General features: G+C 41.7%; 1 protein-coding gene across 2 annotated transcripts in view; it reads left to right on the top strand.

The window, feature by feature from the left end:
* The window catches only part of LOC100243188 (probable DNA helicase MCM9), an 87,072-nt gene that overhangs the window by 22,891 nt on the left and 47,361 nt on the right, over positions 1–16,820 (top strand). For both annotated transcript variants that reach the window (XM_002263702.4, XM_019225089.2), the window contains exon 7: positions 15,113–15,212. In XM_002263702.4, coding sequence (XP_002263738.2) covers positions 15,113–15,212 — 100 coding nt within the window. The remainder of the gene's footprint in view (positions 1–15,112; positions 15,213–16,820) is intronic.

The raw sequence follows: 16,820 nt of genomic DNA, 5'->3' as shown, positions 1-16,820 counted from the left end.
GAAATCAAATTGCCAATGTTGCTACATCTGATACTGCTACATCTTCAGACTCCTCAGACAAGATCGTCACAATGACAGTAGAAGAGTTTGCTAAATATTCACAGTATTAGGAAGCACTGAAAGCATCTACTCCTGTTAGTGCTCTGGCAGAGTCAGGTAAAACATGTCTTGTCTCCTCCTCGAACAAATGGATAATTGATTCAGGTGCCACAGATCATATGATAGGTAATCATAAAACTTTCTCTACCTTTAGAACCCATTCTACTCCTCCTGTTATTGTTGCTGATGGTTCTACCTATGAGATTAAAGGGTCTGGGACTGTGAAACCAACATCTTCTATTACTTTATTTTCTGTGTTAAACTAACCAAATTTGGCCTTTAACTTAATCTCTGTCAGTAAACTTACCAAAAATCTGAATTGTAGTGTCTCATTTTTCCCTGATCATTGTGTGTTTCAGGATCTTATGACGAAACGGATATTTGGTAAAGAACATGTATCTGATGGGCTCTATATTCTTGATGAGTGGGTACCTCGACCAGTTGCGTGTGTCAGTACTGCCTCTCCTGTTGAAGCTCATTGTCGGTTAGGACATCCTTCTCTACCGGTGTTGAAGAAATTATGTCCTCAGTTTGATAATTTACCTTCATTAGATTGTGAGTCGTGTCATGCGAAGCATCATCGTAGTTCTTTAGGCCCAAGGATTAATAAATGGGCTGAGTCTTTGTTTGAGTTAGTACATTATGATGTTTGGGGTCCTTGTCCTGTTACTTCTAAAACTGGGTTTCGATATTTTGTTACCTTTGTAGATGATTTTTCTCGAATGGCTTGGATTTATTTTATGAAGAATCAGTCAAAAGTATTTTCACATTTTTGTGCATTCTCTGCTGAGATTAAAACCTAATATGATGTGTCTGTGAAAATATTAAGAAGTGATAATGGAAAAGAATATGTGTCTTAACTCATTTCAGAACTACATGAGTCACAATGGATTTCTTCATCAAACCTCTTGTGTTGATACTCCTTCTTAAAATGGGGTTGCTGAAAGAAAAAACAGGCATTTACTTGAGACGGCTTGTGCACTCATGTTTCAGATGAAGGTTCCGAAACAATTTTGGGCTGATGCAGTTTCCACAACTTGTTTTCTGATCAACCGTATGCCCACTGTAGTGCTTAAAGGTGATATTCCGTACAAAGTAATACATCCACAGAAATCACTCTTATCAATTGAACCAAGAATTTTTGGATGTACATGCTATGTTAGAGATACGAGGCCTTTTGTTACTAAACTTGATCCTAAGGCGTTAAAGTGTGTTTTCTTGGGGTACTCAAGACTGCAAAAGGGCTATAGATGTTTCTCGACTGATCTCAATAAGTATCTATTATCAATGGATGTTGTGTTTTCAGAAGACACATCCTTTTTCTCCTCACCCACAAGTTCTGCAAGTGAGGAGGAGGAAGAAGAATGGCTTGTGTATCAAGTAGTTAATTCAAGACCAACTGTTGGGCAATCAAGTATGGTTGATTCTGATGTGTCTCTTGCTCATTTGGGTACTATTGTTGATGTTCCTCCTGCTCCAGTCAAACCACCAATTGTACAGGTGTACTCTCGGCGCCCAGTGACAACAGATACATGTCCTGCACCAGCTCCTTCGTCATCTGATCCTTCTAGTGATCTCGACCTTCCCATTAGCCTTCGAAAAGGTAAACGACAATGCAAATCTACCTATTCCATTGCTAACTTCGTGTATTATGATCACTTGTCATCTTCCTCGAGTGTTTTTGTAGCCTCTATAGATTCTATTTCAGCACCTAAAACTGTTACAAAGGCCTTGAATCATCCTAGTTGGAAGAATGCAATGCTTGAAGAAATCCGTGCATTGGAGGACAATCATGTCAAAGGACAGCTTTTGTTAAAGGACAGCTTTGCTGTCCACACTAGGACAACTTTGCTGGTCAAAGGACAGCTATCAAAGGACAGCTTTGCTGTCACACTTTCTTCCTTATTTTAGCCCACACTTGCTGTCCACACTTCCTTCCTTAATTTAGCCCACCCTTCTTTCCTTATTTTAGCCCACAATTATTTCCTTATTTCTTCATTTATTATTTTGTACAGTTAGCATATATTATTTGACAGATTATAGTTTACATGTATAGGGCTAGAATCATGCTGGAATTTATTTGCTTTTATTTGCTTTCCATGTAAAGCATCCTTGTAAAGTCTATATATAATATACAAAACTCAAGGCCAAGGTATTCGGTCATTCACACAATATTTTGACATGGTATCAGAGCAAGGTTGCTAATTTTTCTTCCCTCAAATTCTTTTCTGTCTTTTCGGTTTCGGAAGTGCCTCTCGTGTCTTTCGGTCAAGTCTGTGTTGATCACTTCGTGGGTCAGTTTTCTTCTGGGATTTTTTTTTGTCAATCCTTTTGTCTCGGGTTCTATTTATTTTCTATGGATTCCGCACCTCTGTGTGTTAAGTTTACAGGCACAAATTATTCTACCTGGGCATTTCAGTTTGAATTTTTTCTCAAGGGAAAAGACCTTTGGGGTCATATTGATGGCACGGATGTTGAAAAACCATCCACTTTTGAAAAATCTCAGGATGTTGGGTTTTCTCCTTCATGGGCTGTGCTTGATGCATGTCTTGGCTTCTTGGTTCAGTGGAGCCTCATATTGTCACCCACTTGCGGCCCCATCGCTCCGCTCAATCTATGTGGGCTTATTTGAAGAAAGTTTATCATCAGGATAACGATGCTCGTCGCTTTCAATTAGAACATGCGATTGCCATGTTTCAACATGGTAGTCTTTCCATCCAGGACTACTACTCGGCATTTCTGACTCTTTGGCATGAATATGCTGATTTGGTTACAGCGGATGTTCCTATTGCCGCTCTCTCAACTATTCAGGCTATTCACGCGACTACCCGGCGTGATCAGTTTCTTATGAAACTACGTCCGGAATATGAATCTGTTCGCTCCTCTTTACTGAATAGATCTCCTGTTCCCTCTCTTGATATTTGTTTTGGTGAGTTACTTCGCGAAGAGCAACGCCTTAGTACTCAAGCTATTTTGGAGCAATCTCATGGCAGTTCCGGGACGACAACTGTAGCTTATGCTGCCCAAGGACGCGGACCACCTATGCATTCTAAAAACTTGCAGTGTTTTTGCTGTAAGGAATATGGGCATATTGCTGCCACTTGCCCTAAGAAGTTTTGTTCTTATTGCAAGAAGAAAGGTCACATTATCAAAGAATGTCGTATTCGCCCCCAGAATCGTCAGGCCCAAGCATTTCAGACTTCGGTTATTGTCCCTCCTGTAGCAACACACGACTCTCCTTCAGCTGCATGCTCTGTTCCTGCACCTCCTGCACCAGATTACTGCACCCCAGAAATGGTGCAACGGATATTAATTTCAGCATTATCAGCAATGGGGTTTCAAGGTAACAATTCTACTAAACTCTGGTACGTGGACTCGGGGGCCTCTAATCACATGACTAATAATCCCACCGCTTTGTGTCATGTTCGGCCCTACGCTGGTCAATCTTCCATTCAGACTGCCAATGGCAGCTCTTTGCCCATAGCTGCTATCGGCGATGCCTCTTCTAAGTTCACTGATGTGTTTCTTGCCCCTCAGCTTTCCACAAATCTTATTTCTGTTGGCCAATTAGTTGATAACAATTGTGCTGTTAATTTTTCTGGTAATGGTTGTGTTGTGCAGGACCAGGTAACGGGGAAGCCGATCGCGAAGGGACCTAAAGTGGGGCGCTTGTTTCCACTATTTTTACCTATTCCAGATTTTTCTCCACGTTCTTCTATTAAGTCTTTTGCTTGTAATAATGTTTCAGATCTTAGTATGGTGTGACATCGTCGTTTAGGCCATCCCAATACTCAGATCTTATCTCATGTATTGAACTCTGATTTACCTGGTAATAAGGATCGTTATTCTTTATCTCTTGAGTGTGATTCTTGCAAACTTGGTAAAAGTAAAACTCTTCCCTTCCCTTTGCATGCAAGTAGAGCATCTCACTGCTTTGATCTTATCCATAGTGATGTTTGGGGACCTTCCCCGGTTAGTTCACATGAGAAATTTAAATATTATGTGACTTTCATTGATGATCATAGCAGATTTACTTGGGTCTACTTTCTTCGCTCTAAATCTGAGGTCTTTCGTACTTTCACTGAGTTTTTAGCGTATGTTGACAATCAATTTTCTACTTCTATTAAGACATTACACACAGATTCTGGTGGTGAGTATTTGTCTACTGAGTTTCAAGCATTCTTGGCTTCTAAGGGTATTATTCATCAATGTTCATGTCCCTCTACTCCTCAACAAAATGGAGTTGCTGAACGCAAAAATCGTCATCTTTTAGATGTGGTACGTACTCTCTTGTTAGAATCTTCTGTTCCATCCATGTTTTGGGTAGAGGCTCTAAAAACTGCTACTCACTTGATTAATCGTTTACCTTCTCAAGTCCTACATATGGAGTCTCCCTATTTCCGCTTATTTGCTAAGCAACCTAGTTATGATCACCTTCGTATTTTTGGTTGTGTATGCTTTGTTCATTTACCTCCTCATGAGCGACATAAATTATCTGCTCAATCTGTTCGATGTGCTTTCTTGGGATATAATATGTGTCAAAAGGGATTTGTTTGCTATGATCCTACATTACATCGTACACGTATTTCTAGGAATGTTATTTTCTTTGAAAATCAACATTTCTTTCCTGTATCCTCTTCTACTGTGTCATCCTCTTCTATTGTGGTCCTTCCCTCCTTTGAGCAACAGTTCTCAGATCTTCATCCAGTCAGTTCTCGCTTTCAACTAGGTATTGTGTATACGAGACGCTCCCGCCCACAGTCTCTTTCGGTGGCTCACCCGATATCTGATCCTACCACGCTCCAGATGCAGTCAGTTGCAGCACCTTCAGTACGTCGCTCTTCTCGAGTGTCTGTACCTCCGAATAGGTATGGATTTCTCTCTTCCAGTTCTGGCAATTCTATTTCAGCCCTTACTGCTGCATTGTCCAAATTTGATATTCCCACATGCTACTCACATGCTGCTAAGCATGATTGTTGGCGACAAGCTATGCAGGAAGAAATTGCAGCTCTAGAGGCCAATCACACTTGGGACATTGAGCCCTGTCCTCCCACTATTGTTCCTCTGGGTTGCAAATGGGTTTACTCAGTCAAGGTCCGATCTGATGGAAGTTTGGATCGTTACAAAGCTCGGCTTGTTGCACTTGGGAATAATCAGGAATATGGTGTCAATTATGAAGAGACCTTTGCTCCTGTGGCTAAAATGACTACTGTTCGTATGATTCTAGCTCTTGCTGCTTCCAGTGATTGGCCATTACATCAGATGGATGTAAAAAATGCTTTTCTTCATGGGGATCTTAAAGAGTGTATTTATATGAAGCCACCCCCGGGATTGTTTCCCTCTCCGACTTCACATGTGTGTAAGCTTCGTCGCTCTCTTTATGGTCTCAAACAGGCTCCGAGGGCCTGGTTTGAGAAATTCCGCACCACTTTATTACAATTTTCATTCAGGCAGAGCAAGTATGACACTTCCTTGTTTCTTCGGAAATCAGACATGGGTATTGTTGTTCTTTTGGTTTATGTTGATGATATTGTGATCACTGGTTCCGATTCTGCTTTACTTGGTCAGCTCAAAACTCATCTCTCCGAGTCCTTTCATATAAAAGATCTTGGACCTCTCACATATTTTCTTGGTCTTGAGGTGCATCATAGTCCCTCTGGTATTTCCCTCAATCAACATAAGTATGCGAGTGACTTGGTGGCTACAGCTGGTCTACAAGGGGCTACTTCTGTTGATACTCCTGTTGAGAGAGAGAGAGAAAGAAGAAAAACCTTAATTCTCATTCATGTAATGTCTACTTACAATTGAGAGATATATATATACAAGGCTAGGAGTCCTAACTACCATACATGTGACCTATATTAACAAGGAAAGATAATATACTATAAATACATTATATTCAACACTCCCCCTCAAGCTGGAGCATATACGTCATATGCACCAAGCTTGTTACAAATATATTTAATCCTAGGACCTCTGAGAGATTTAGTGAAGATGTCTGCTAGTTGATCATTTGAATTGACAAAACTTGTAGCAACACATCCTGATGCGATCTTCTCTCTAATAAAATGACAGTCAACTTCAATATGCTTGGTCCTTTCATGAAAGACTGGATTGGATGCAATATGTAATGCGGCCTGGTTATCACAGATGAGTTTCATCTGTTCATCCTTTCCAAATCTCAACTCCTGAAGAAGATGTCTCAACCATATGAGTTCACATGTTGCCAAAGCCATAGCTCGATACTCGGCTTCAGCGCTAGATCTGGCCACTACATCTTGTTTCTTACTCTTCCAAGATATTAGATTACCTCCAATAAAAACACAGTACCCTGAAGTGGAACGTCTATCTGTGGGTGAGCCAGCCCAATCTGCATCTGTGTAACCAACAACTTGAGTATGACCTCTGTTCTTGTACAATACACCTTGGCCTGGTGTACTTTTGATATATCGAAGAATACGGATTACGGCATCCCAATGGCTATCACATGGTGACTGTAGGAATTGACTAACAACACTCACAGGAAAAGAAATGTCTGGACGAGTAATGGTGAGATAGTTCAATTTACCTACGAGCCGTCGATATCTCCCGGGGTCTCCTAAAGGCTCCCCCTGTCCTGGTACAAGTTTACAGTCTAACATACCGGTTTCTTCCAGGATGTCTAAAGCATACTTCCTTTGGGAAAGGACCACACCAGAACTGGATTGAGCTATCTCAATTCCCAAGAAATACTTGAGTTTCCCCAAGTCTTTGGTCTGAAAGTGGGTAAAAAGATGTTGCTTTAGTTTCTGAATACCATCCTGATCACTGCCTGTAATGACGATGTCGTCCACATAAACAACCAGATAAATACACTGCCCCAAGGAGTTATGATGATAAAAAACTGAATGGTCTGCTGTACTGCGAAGCATGCCAAACTCTTGAACAACAGAACTAAAACGGCTAAACCATGCTCGAGGAGATTGTTTCAAGCCATATAGAGAACGGCGTAACCTGCACACTAAACCAGACTCCCCCTGAGCAACAAAACCAGGAGGTTGCTCCATATAAACTTCCTCGGCAAGATCACCATGAAGGAAGGCATTTTTAATATCCAACTGATAAAGAGGCCAAGAACACATAGCAGCCATGGAGAGAAGCAAGCGGACAGAAGCAATCTTGGCAACAGGTGAGAATGTGTCACCATAATCAGAACCATAAACTTGAGTATAGCCTTTAGCAACTAAGCGGGCCTTAAGGCGATCAACCTGACCATCAGGACCAACCTTAACTGCATAGACCCAACGACAACCAACTGTAGATTTACCAGAGGGTAAAACAACAAGATCCCAAGTGCCATTAGAGTGCAGAGCAGCCATTTCATCCACCATTGCCTGTCGCCAGCCTGGATGGGAAAGAGCTTCATGGGTGCTCTTTGGAAGAGAAACAGAGGATATAGCAGAAACAAAAGCAGAATAGGGTGAAGATAATCGATGATAACTCAAAAAATTGTAAATAGGATGAGGATTACGAGTAGAGCGAGTACCTTTCCGAACAGCAATGGGTAAGTCATTAGGAGAAGGCAGAGCCGGGGCAGGTGAAGCCGAGGGGATAGGAAGTGAGTCAGCAGGTGCCTCAGGAAAAGGGAGAGGAGCAACGACACGAGGGCGACGATGATAAACCTGAAGTGGTCGAGGGGGCATAGCATCAGGTGGGGAGACAATGGGAATGGGCAAGACTTCAGAAACAGGAAGAGACTCAGAAGTGGTGGAAAAGAATGGTGAGTCCTCAAAGAAGGTGACATCAGCGGAGATAAAGTATCGATGAGTCTCAAAGGAATAACAACGATAACCCTTCTGAAGTCTGGAATATCCCAAGAAGAGGCACTTCATGGCTTTGGCGGAAAGCTTGTCCTGTCCAGGAGTGAGAATATGAACAAAGCAAGTACAACCAAAGACACGAGGAGGAAGGAAATAAAGTGGTTGGTCAGGGAAAAGAAGGGAGTGAGGAATCTGATCGTGTAAGACAGAGGAGGGCATACGATTAATCAAATAACAAGCGGTAAGAACAGCGTCCCCCCAAAAACGAAAAGGAACGTGACTATGGAGGAGGAGAGTACGAGCTGTCTCAACAAGATGTCGATTCTTGCGTTCAGCTACCCCATTTTGTTGAGGAGTATGAGCACAAGAAGACTGATGAAGAATCCCATGATGAGACATAAACGAAGTAAATTGGGCTGAAAAATATTCCCTGGCATTGTCACTGCGTAACACACGAATAGAAATATTGAACTGAGTTTGGATTTCAGTATAAAATTTCTGGAAAATAGAGAATAACTCAGCTCGATTTTTCATTAAAAATAACCAAGTACATCGAGAATAGTCATCAATGAAAGTGACAAAATACTGAAATCCTAAAGTAGACGCAGTCCGACAAGGACCCCAAACATCAGTGTGGACAAGCTCAAAAGGAGACTTTGCCCGATTATTCAAACGCTTTGGGAACGAGACACGAGTATGTTTCCCAAGCTAACATGACTCACACGGAAGCGACGACAAAGTGGAAAAACGAGGAACCATCTTCTGGAACTTGGAGAGACTAGGGTGGCCCAGACGATTGTGAATGAGGAGAGGAGCATCAGTGGAAATGCAAACTGCAGGAGATGAATCTGAGGTGAGGTGATAGAGGCCTTGAGACTCACGTCCTATGCCAATCGTCTTCCCCGTACTCCGGTCCTGCAAGGTCACAAATTTATCAGAAAAGGTAATAGAACAATTAAGAGTACGAGTGATTTTGCTGATGGAAATAAGATTAAAAGGACATTCAGGAGTATAAAGGACAGAAGTGAGAGGTAGAGAAGGCAGAGGAAGGGCCAAACCAATACCTTTAGCCACAGTTTGAGAACCATTAGCTAAGGTAACAGTAGGTAAATCAGAGGTAGTAGTAATAGAGGAGAAAAGATCCTTATTACCAGATAGGTGATCAGATGCTCCAGAATCTAGAATCCAGGGTCCAAGAGAAGATGTGTGGGTAAGGCAGGCAGAGGCATTACCAGGCTGGGCAACAGAGGCAATAGAAGCCTGAGATGTCTGAGATGCGGAGGAGCTCGGAGGCTGAGGCAGCGGAGAATCAGAGGACTGGGCCATATGGGCAGTGCGAGGAGGTCTTCCATGTAACTGATAGCAACGATCGCGAGTGTGGCCAAGTTTATTGCAATAGGTGCAATGAGGACGTTGGCCTCTACCTCGGGTACCACTGCGTCCTCCTCGAGAGGTAGTTTGAGAAACTAACACAGGAGAATCTGAAGCGCTATCAGATGGCAAAGTCTGAGTGGACGAAATACGGAGGAGGCGAGCAAACACATCATCCAAGGACGGAACTGATGAACTACCAAGAATCTGATCACGAATAGGCTCAAGATCCGGACGGAGGCCAATAAGAGTAAGGACCATGAAGAACTTGTCAAGCTGTGTTTGTTGAGCCCCAACATCAGGAGTAAGAGGCATCACAGTCAAGAACTGCTCCTTAAGAGAGGCAATCTGACCAATATAAGTAGATAGATCCAAGTCCTGTTGGCTGAGATGGACAATAGCAGAAGCCACCTTATAAAGACGCTGGATATCATTCGTGTATAATCCTTTGGCCTGAGTCCAAAATTTAAAACAAGTTTTATAGGCCTGAAGATGAAGAAGAATCCGGGGATCAACCGATTGCCATAATACACTACATAACTGTGCATCTATCTTCCTCCACTGTACGCGGTCAACCTCAGGGATATCTGCCTCCTGGGTAACCAAGTGATCCTCATATCCTTGACCCATAAACCAAAGTTCAACAGAGGCAGACCAGGAAAGATAATTTTCACTGCCAACCAATTTCTCTGAGGTAATCATAGGAGATCCAGAGATAACAGAGGTAAAGATCTGATTTTTGGTGGTCATATTCACGTATTTGGATCGAAGAGAGCCCTAATACGGCTTCAGATTGCGGCGTGGCACCACCGAAAAAGGGAGACGGCCTCAGATCGCGACGTGGTACCACCAGAAAGGTAGAAGAACACTTCCCAAGGCACGTGCAGGGATTGGGGTGGAGAGAAAGTAGCCGGAACTTCGCCGGAAAGGCTGTTTGGAGGGCTGACGGAGACAAAAATCCCCAAAAGAGGTACGTGCAGGGCTCGGATGGGAGAACCAGGTAGGTAGGGATGCTGGTCGGCGGCAGGCGAGGCTGGAGGAGGAGGCGCGTCGCCGGAAAAGGCCTCACGCGCCCTCACGCGCCGGCGCGTGAGATTCAGTCGCCGGCCGGAAAATGGCGCGTGGCCGGCGCGTGGATCCTCTTTTGGTGCCGGTGCCTTCACAAAAGTTGGAGATCTCCTCCAGGCGCTCCTTCTGGTATGGTCGGTGTCGGAAAAATAGGTCGCCGGAAAAGTTCGCCGGAAAATTTCGCCGGCGGTGAGTGGTTTCTAACGACGTTCCGACTGACCGGAAAGTATTGGGAGATGGGGAAGGTGACCGGAATGAAACACGGTCACCGGAAGGTTTCCCGGAGTTGATGACACGGGAAACAGGAAAGAATTAGGTTTTCTTCTCTAGCTCTGATACCATGTTGAGAGAGAGAGAGAAAGAAGAAAAACCTTAATTCTCATTCATGTAATGTCTACTTACAATTGAGAGATATATATATACAAGGCTAGGAGTCCTAACTACCATACATGTGACCTATATTAACAAGGAAAGATAATATACTATAAATACATTATATTCAACAACTCCCATGGAATTAAATGTCAAGCTTCGCAAAGAGGAGGGCGACTTACTTGCTGATCCCAGTTTATACAGGAAGTTGGTGGGTAGCCTTGTTTATCTCACCATTACTAGATCGGACATTTCTTTTGCTGTACAGCAAGTCAGCCAGTTCCTTCAGACTCCTTGTCATCTTCATTTGGCTGCTGTTCGTAGGATCATACGCTATGTTCAAGGCACTTCTACTCTTGGCTTGTTCTTCCCTGCAGGCAATTCTACTCGCCTTGCTGCTTATAGTGATGCTGATTGGGCAGGTTGTGCGGATACCAGTCGCTCCATCACTGGTTGGTGTGTGTTCTTAGGAGATGCATTGATATCTTGGAAAAGTAAGAAGCAAGACAGAGTCTCTAAGTCATCTACGGAATCTGAGTACCGGGCGATGTCTCTTGCTTGTTCTGAAATCATTTGGCTTCGAGGTATGCTTGCGGAGTTAGATTTTTCTGAGACCGATCCTACACCTCTCCATGCCGATAATACAAGCGCTATTCAGATCAAGGCCAATCCTGTCTATCATGAGCGCACAAAGCATATTGAAGTGGACTGTCACTCTATCCGTGAAGCCTTTGAAGCTCGTGTTATCACTCTTCCACATATTTCCACCGACTTACAAATTGCTGATATCTTCACCAAGGCTCTCCCTCGTCATCGACATTGCTTGCTAAGTAGCAAATTGATGCTTGTTGATCAACCTGCATCAATTTGAGGGGGGCTGTCAAAGGACAGCTTTTGTTAAAGGACAGCTTTGCTGTCCATACTAGGACAGCTTTGCTGGTCAAAGGACAGCTATCAAAGGACAGCTTTGCTGTCACACTTCCTTCCTTATTTTAGCCCACACTTGCTGTCCACACTTCCTTCCTTAATTTAGCCCACAATTGTTTCCTTATTTTTTCATTTATTATTTTGTACAGTTAGCATATATTATTTGACAGATTATAGTTTACATGTATAGGGCTAGAATCATGCTGGAATTTATTTGCTTTTATTTGCTTTCCATGTAAAGCATCCTTGTAAAGTCTATATATAATATACAAAACTCAAGGCCAAGGTATTCGGTCATTCACACAATATTTTGACAAATCATACATGGAAACTTGTTGATTTGCCTCAAGGAAAGAAAGTTGTTGACTGCAAGTGGGTCTTTGCGGTAAAAGTTAATCCTGATGGCTCTGTGGCAAGACTAAAAGCCAGGCTTGTAGCTAGAGGATATGCTCAGACATATGGAGTAGACTATTTTGATACTTTCTCTCTAGTTGCCAAACAAAATTCAATTCGACTATTTATTTCTATTGCTGCTTCCCAACAATGGATGATACATTAGTTAGACATCAGGAATGCTTTTCTTCATGGTGATCTAGAAGAAGAAGTCTACATGGAGCAACCTCCTGGGTTTGTTGCTCAGGGGGAGTATGGGAAGGTTTGTTGTCTGAAAAAAGCTCTCTATGGATTGAAGCAGAGTCCCCGTGCTTGGTTTGGAAAATTTAGTAAGGAGATTCAAGCATTTGACATGAACAAGAGCAAGAAAGATCATTCCGTTTTCTACAAGAAATCAGCTGTTGGTATCATACTTCTTGTGGTTTATGTCGATGATATAGTTATTACAGGAAATGATCATGCAGGAATCTTTGATCTTAAGGCATTCATGCATTCCAAGTTTCATACAAAGGACTTGGGTGAATTGAAGTATTTCCTGGGAATAGAAGTATCAAGGAGCAAGAAAGGGATGTTCTTATCACAGAGGAAGTATGTGCTTGATCTGCTTGAAGAGACTGGTAAGATAGAAGCAAAGCCATGTACTACCCCGATGGTTCCTAATGTACAACTTATGCCAGATGATGGAGATCCCTTCTACAACCCTGAGAGGTATCGGAGGGTGGTTAGGAAGCTGAATTATCTCACCGTGACACGACCATATATTGCATATGCAGTAAGTGTTGTTAGTCAGTTCACATCTGTGCCTACAGTAAAGCATTGGGCAGGTTTAGAGCAGATTTTGTGCTATCTGAAGAAGGCTCCTGGTCTAGGCATACTATACAGTAGTCGAGGACACACTCGCATTGAGTGTTTTTCTAATGCGGATTGGGCAGGTTCTAGGTTTGATAGAAGATCCACTACAGGTTATTATGTGTTCTTTGGTGGGAATCTAGTGACTTAGAAAAGTAAGAAGCAGAGTGTTGTATCCCGTTCGAGTGCAGAATCTGAGTATAGGGCCATGGCACAGGCTACTTGTGAAATCATATGGATACATCAACTCTTATGTGAAGTGGGAATGAAGTGCACAATGCCAGCAAAGCTTTGGTGTGACAATCAAGCCGCTCTTCATATTGCTGCGAACCCAGTCTATTATGAAAGAACCAAACATATTGAGGTCGATTGTCACTTCATTCGTGAAAAGATTGAGGAAAATCTAGTCTCTACTGGCTATGTGAAGATCGGAAAGCAACTTGGGGATATTTTTACAAAAGCTCTGGATGGAACTCGAGTTGAGTACTTTTGTAACAAGCTGGGCATGATCAACATCTATGCTCCAGCTTGAGGGGGTCTGGACTTACCATTGTTAAGTTGTTTCCTTTCTTGTAGGTTGATTCTTAGGGATAATACCTTCCTAATTTAGGACTCTCAATTGTATATATATGTGTATTATTCCTCTAATAAACTGATAGTAATTTTCTCCAAAATACCTTTTTTGAATTACAGTCCACCAATGAAAAAAAGGCAAAACTACAGTTTACTAAAATTTTATTTGGAGAATATATCCAGAGAGGAGACATTTCAATCTATAGAGGATAAGCTAGTTGCTCTCTACAACAGATGATTTAACTACCCAAGTCAGGTTCATCTGATTTATATATGTGTGCGCGTGTATTGTGTATATATATATATATATACATATATGTATGTATGTATGTATGTATATATTTATATATAGATATATAGATATATAACAACAAAAAGATGTTTGTGGACTTCTTGTTATTGTTATTGGTTGATAGTATGTTAGTTGAACAGACTTGGAGGTTAAGAAGATCGCAAACTGAAAGTTGAGTGTAGAGATTATAAGAGGCTACCAAAAGGCTAAACAGGGTTATAGGAAGTTAACTAATATATTTAGAGACTTGTTGATCTATCGGCTACTGGCAAACTCTTAGCATGGCAAACTGTGATTTCAAAACTTGTTCTGGTTTGTTAAAACACCAGTAAAGTTTGGACATGAGAGTATCAAACAAGAAAGTACATCCCTAAATTAACAATATGATGTTTGTGAACTTCTTGTTATTGTTATTTCTTGATAGTCTGTTAGTTGAACAGATTTGGAGGTAAGAAGATCACAAACTGAGAGTTGTGTGTAGAGATTATAAGAGGCTACCAAAAGGCTAAACAGGTTTATAGGAAGTTAACTAATATATTTAGAGGCTTGTTGATCTATCATCTACTGGGAAACTCTTAGCATGGCAAACTGTGATTTCAAAACTTGTTCTGGTTTGTTAAAACACTAGTAAAGTTTCGACATGAGAGCATCAAACAAGAAAGTAGATTTCTATATTACTTTCCATAAACCATATTCTTCCCTTTTAGGTCCATACATATACACATAACATGGAAATCAGCAGACAAGTTGCTGTATACTAACTGATACTGGATGGTTCAAGAAAATCACTCTTTTATGGCAAGCAACTAAAGTTTTGACTTCTGAGAAAATAGTTACAGAATGTCCACCCCCTTATCTAAAGAACTCAAGTCCCTGGACAATGACATTCCAAAGTTACAGGGATTGAAAGATAAGAGTAGTGAAACCATGCTTGAAGGTCACACTTAGGATATGTGCAATGCTTCTTAACAGAACTATTCAAACCTGGCATACCAGTTATCCTTATAGTCCAATTTCTTCTATAGATTTTGTGAATATTTTAATTGATTAACTTATGCCACAAGGATATATACAGAAGCTTCTGTCTGATGCTTTCTATTGAATTGACGGTTGTTGATTTAAGCTATTGAGAAGGCTTTATACTGTTTTGTGCAAATAATGCAAATCTGCCATTTTAACATTTATCTTTGGTCCTGCCCTTTTACTTCCTCCCGTGCTCAATACATCATGGAAAATGTTTCTTCTTCTTCTTTTTCTTCTTCTTATTTTTTTTTTTTTTTTTTTTTTCTGAATATTAAACCTAGAATTCATGCATTGAATGCACATTTCTTATTCTTATGTTAGATTTGCTCTTACTTGTCTGGTGCAGATGACATAATTGTTACTGGGATTTTGACTGCAAAATGGTCTTCAGATTTGAAAGATGTGCGCTGTGACCTTGATCCAGTATTAATTGCTAATCATGTGAGGTAAATAGAGTGAGTCCTCTTACTTGGGTCAACCATCCAGTATTTTAGTATTCTAAACTGTGGTCCAGTAGGCATTTTCTCAGGAATTTTAATTGAAGAAATTTAATAACCTTCAAAAGAATTGATGGTGAGATGTTGCCTTAAAGTGGATGTTATTTTATATTGCAAGGAATTGAAATCAAACTTCTCTTGTAATTGATGACTGGAAAAGATGGCTTTTGGGGCGAAGTGGATAAGGTGGATAGAGTGGTGCGTGTCTACTGCCAGTTTTTCAGTTTTGGTCAATGGCATCCCCTTGGGCTTTTTTCAAAGCTCTAGGGGTCTAAGGCAGGGGGACCCTCTTTCGCCTTATCTGTTTGTGATAGCAATGGAAACACTTAGCTGTCTCTTAAAGAGAGTTGTAAGTGGAGGCCTTTTGTCAGCCTGCCAGGTGCAGGGTAGAGGGGGATGAAGGGGTTAAGATCTCCCACTTGCTATTCACTGATGATACACTATTTTTTGTGAGGCCAACGAGGACCAAGTGACTTTTTTATGTTGGTTACTTATGTGGTTTGAGGCTATCTCAAGTTTGAAAGTTAACATGGATAAAAGTGAGTTGATCCTGGTGGGAAGTGTGGAGAATGTGGAGGATTTGGCTTCTGAGCTTGGTTGTAAGGTGGGAAGCTTACCTTCCACTTACTTAGGGATGCTGTTGGGTGCTCCTTTCAAGTTTGTGGTAACTTGGGATGGAGTTGAGGAGAGATTTCATAAGAGATTGGCTATTTGGAAGCGTCGATACATCTTTAAGGGTGGGAGAATCACCTTGATTCGAAGCACATTGTCTAACTTGCCCATTTACTTTATGTTTATTCTCCATTGACCAAGGGTGGTTAGATTGAGGTTAGAGCAGATTCAAAGGGATTTTCTGTGAGGAGGTGGGGCTCTAGAGTGGAGACCTCATTTAGTAAGATGATTAGCAATTTGTCTTGATAAAAGAAAGGGGGGTTTGGGGGTTAACAACCTTTCTACGCTTAAAAAGGCTCTCCTTTGCAAATGGAGCTGGCGCTTTGCGAATGAGAGAGAGGCCTTATGGAATCAAGTAATAAGGGGGAAGTATGGGGAGGAATGGGGTGGTTGGTGTTCTCGGGATGTAAGAGAGGGGTATGGTGTAGGGTTGTGGAAAGCAGCTTTGGCACATCATTAGTAGTAGATTTTCCTTTGTGGTGGGTAATGGTTGAGGGTAAGTTTTTGGAAGGATAAGTGGTGTGGGTCAACACTTTTGTGTGTTTCTTTCCCCTCTTTATTTGCCTTAGTTGATCCCAAAGAGGCTTAGGTGAAGGATGTTAGATTTGGTTTAGAAGGTGGGGGGAGTTGGAGTCCTCGCTTCACGAGGCCTTTTAATGATTGGGAGATGGATGAGGTGGAGGGCCTTCTTTTACGCTTGTGTGGGAAGAGAGTGATCTTGGAGGAGGAGGATAGGGTATGGTGGATGGAAACAAAGAATGGAAATTTTTCGGTAAAGTCTCTTTACAAAGCCTTAGAGTTGGACTTATCACCTTTTTTCCCAATGAAGATCCTTTGGAACTCTTTTGTGCAACCAAAAGTAAGTTTCTTTGCATGGGTGGCAAT

The sequence above is a fragment of the Vitis vinifera genome, chromosome 2, assembly GCF_030704535.1.
Source record: "Vitis vinifera cultivar Pinot Noir 40024 chromosome 2, ASM3070453v1".
NCBI lineage: Eukaryota > Viridiplantae > Streptophyta > Magnoliopsida > Vitales > Vitaceae > Vitis > Vitis vinifera.
This window is presented reverse-complemented; position numbering and strand designations above follow the sequence as displayed.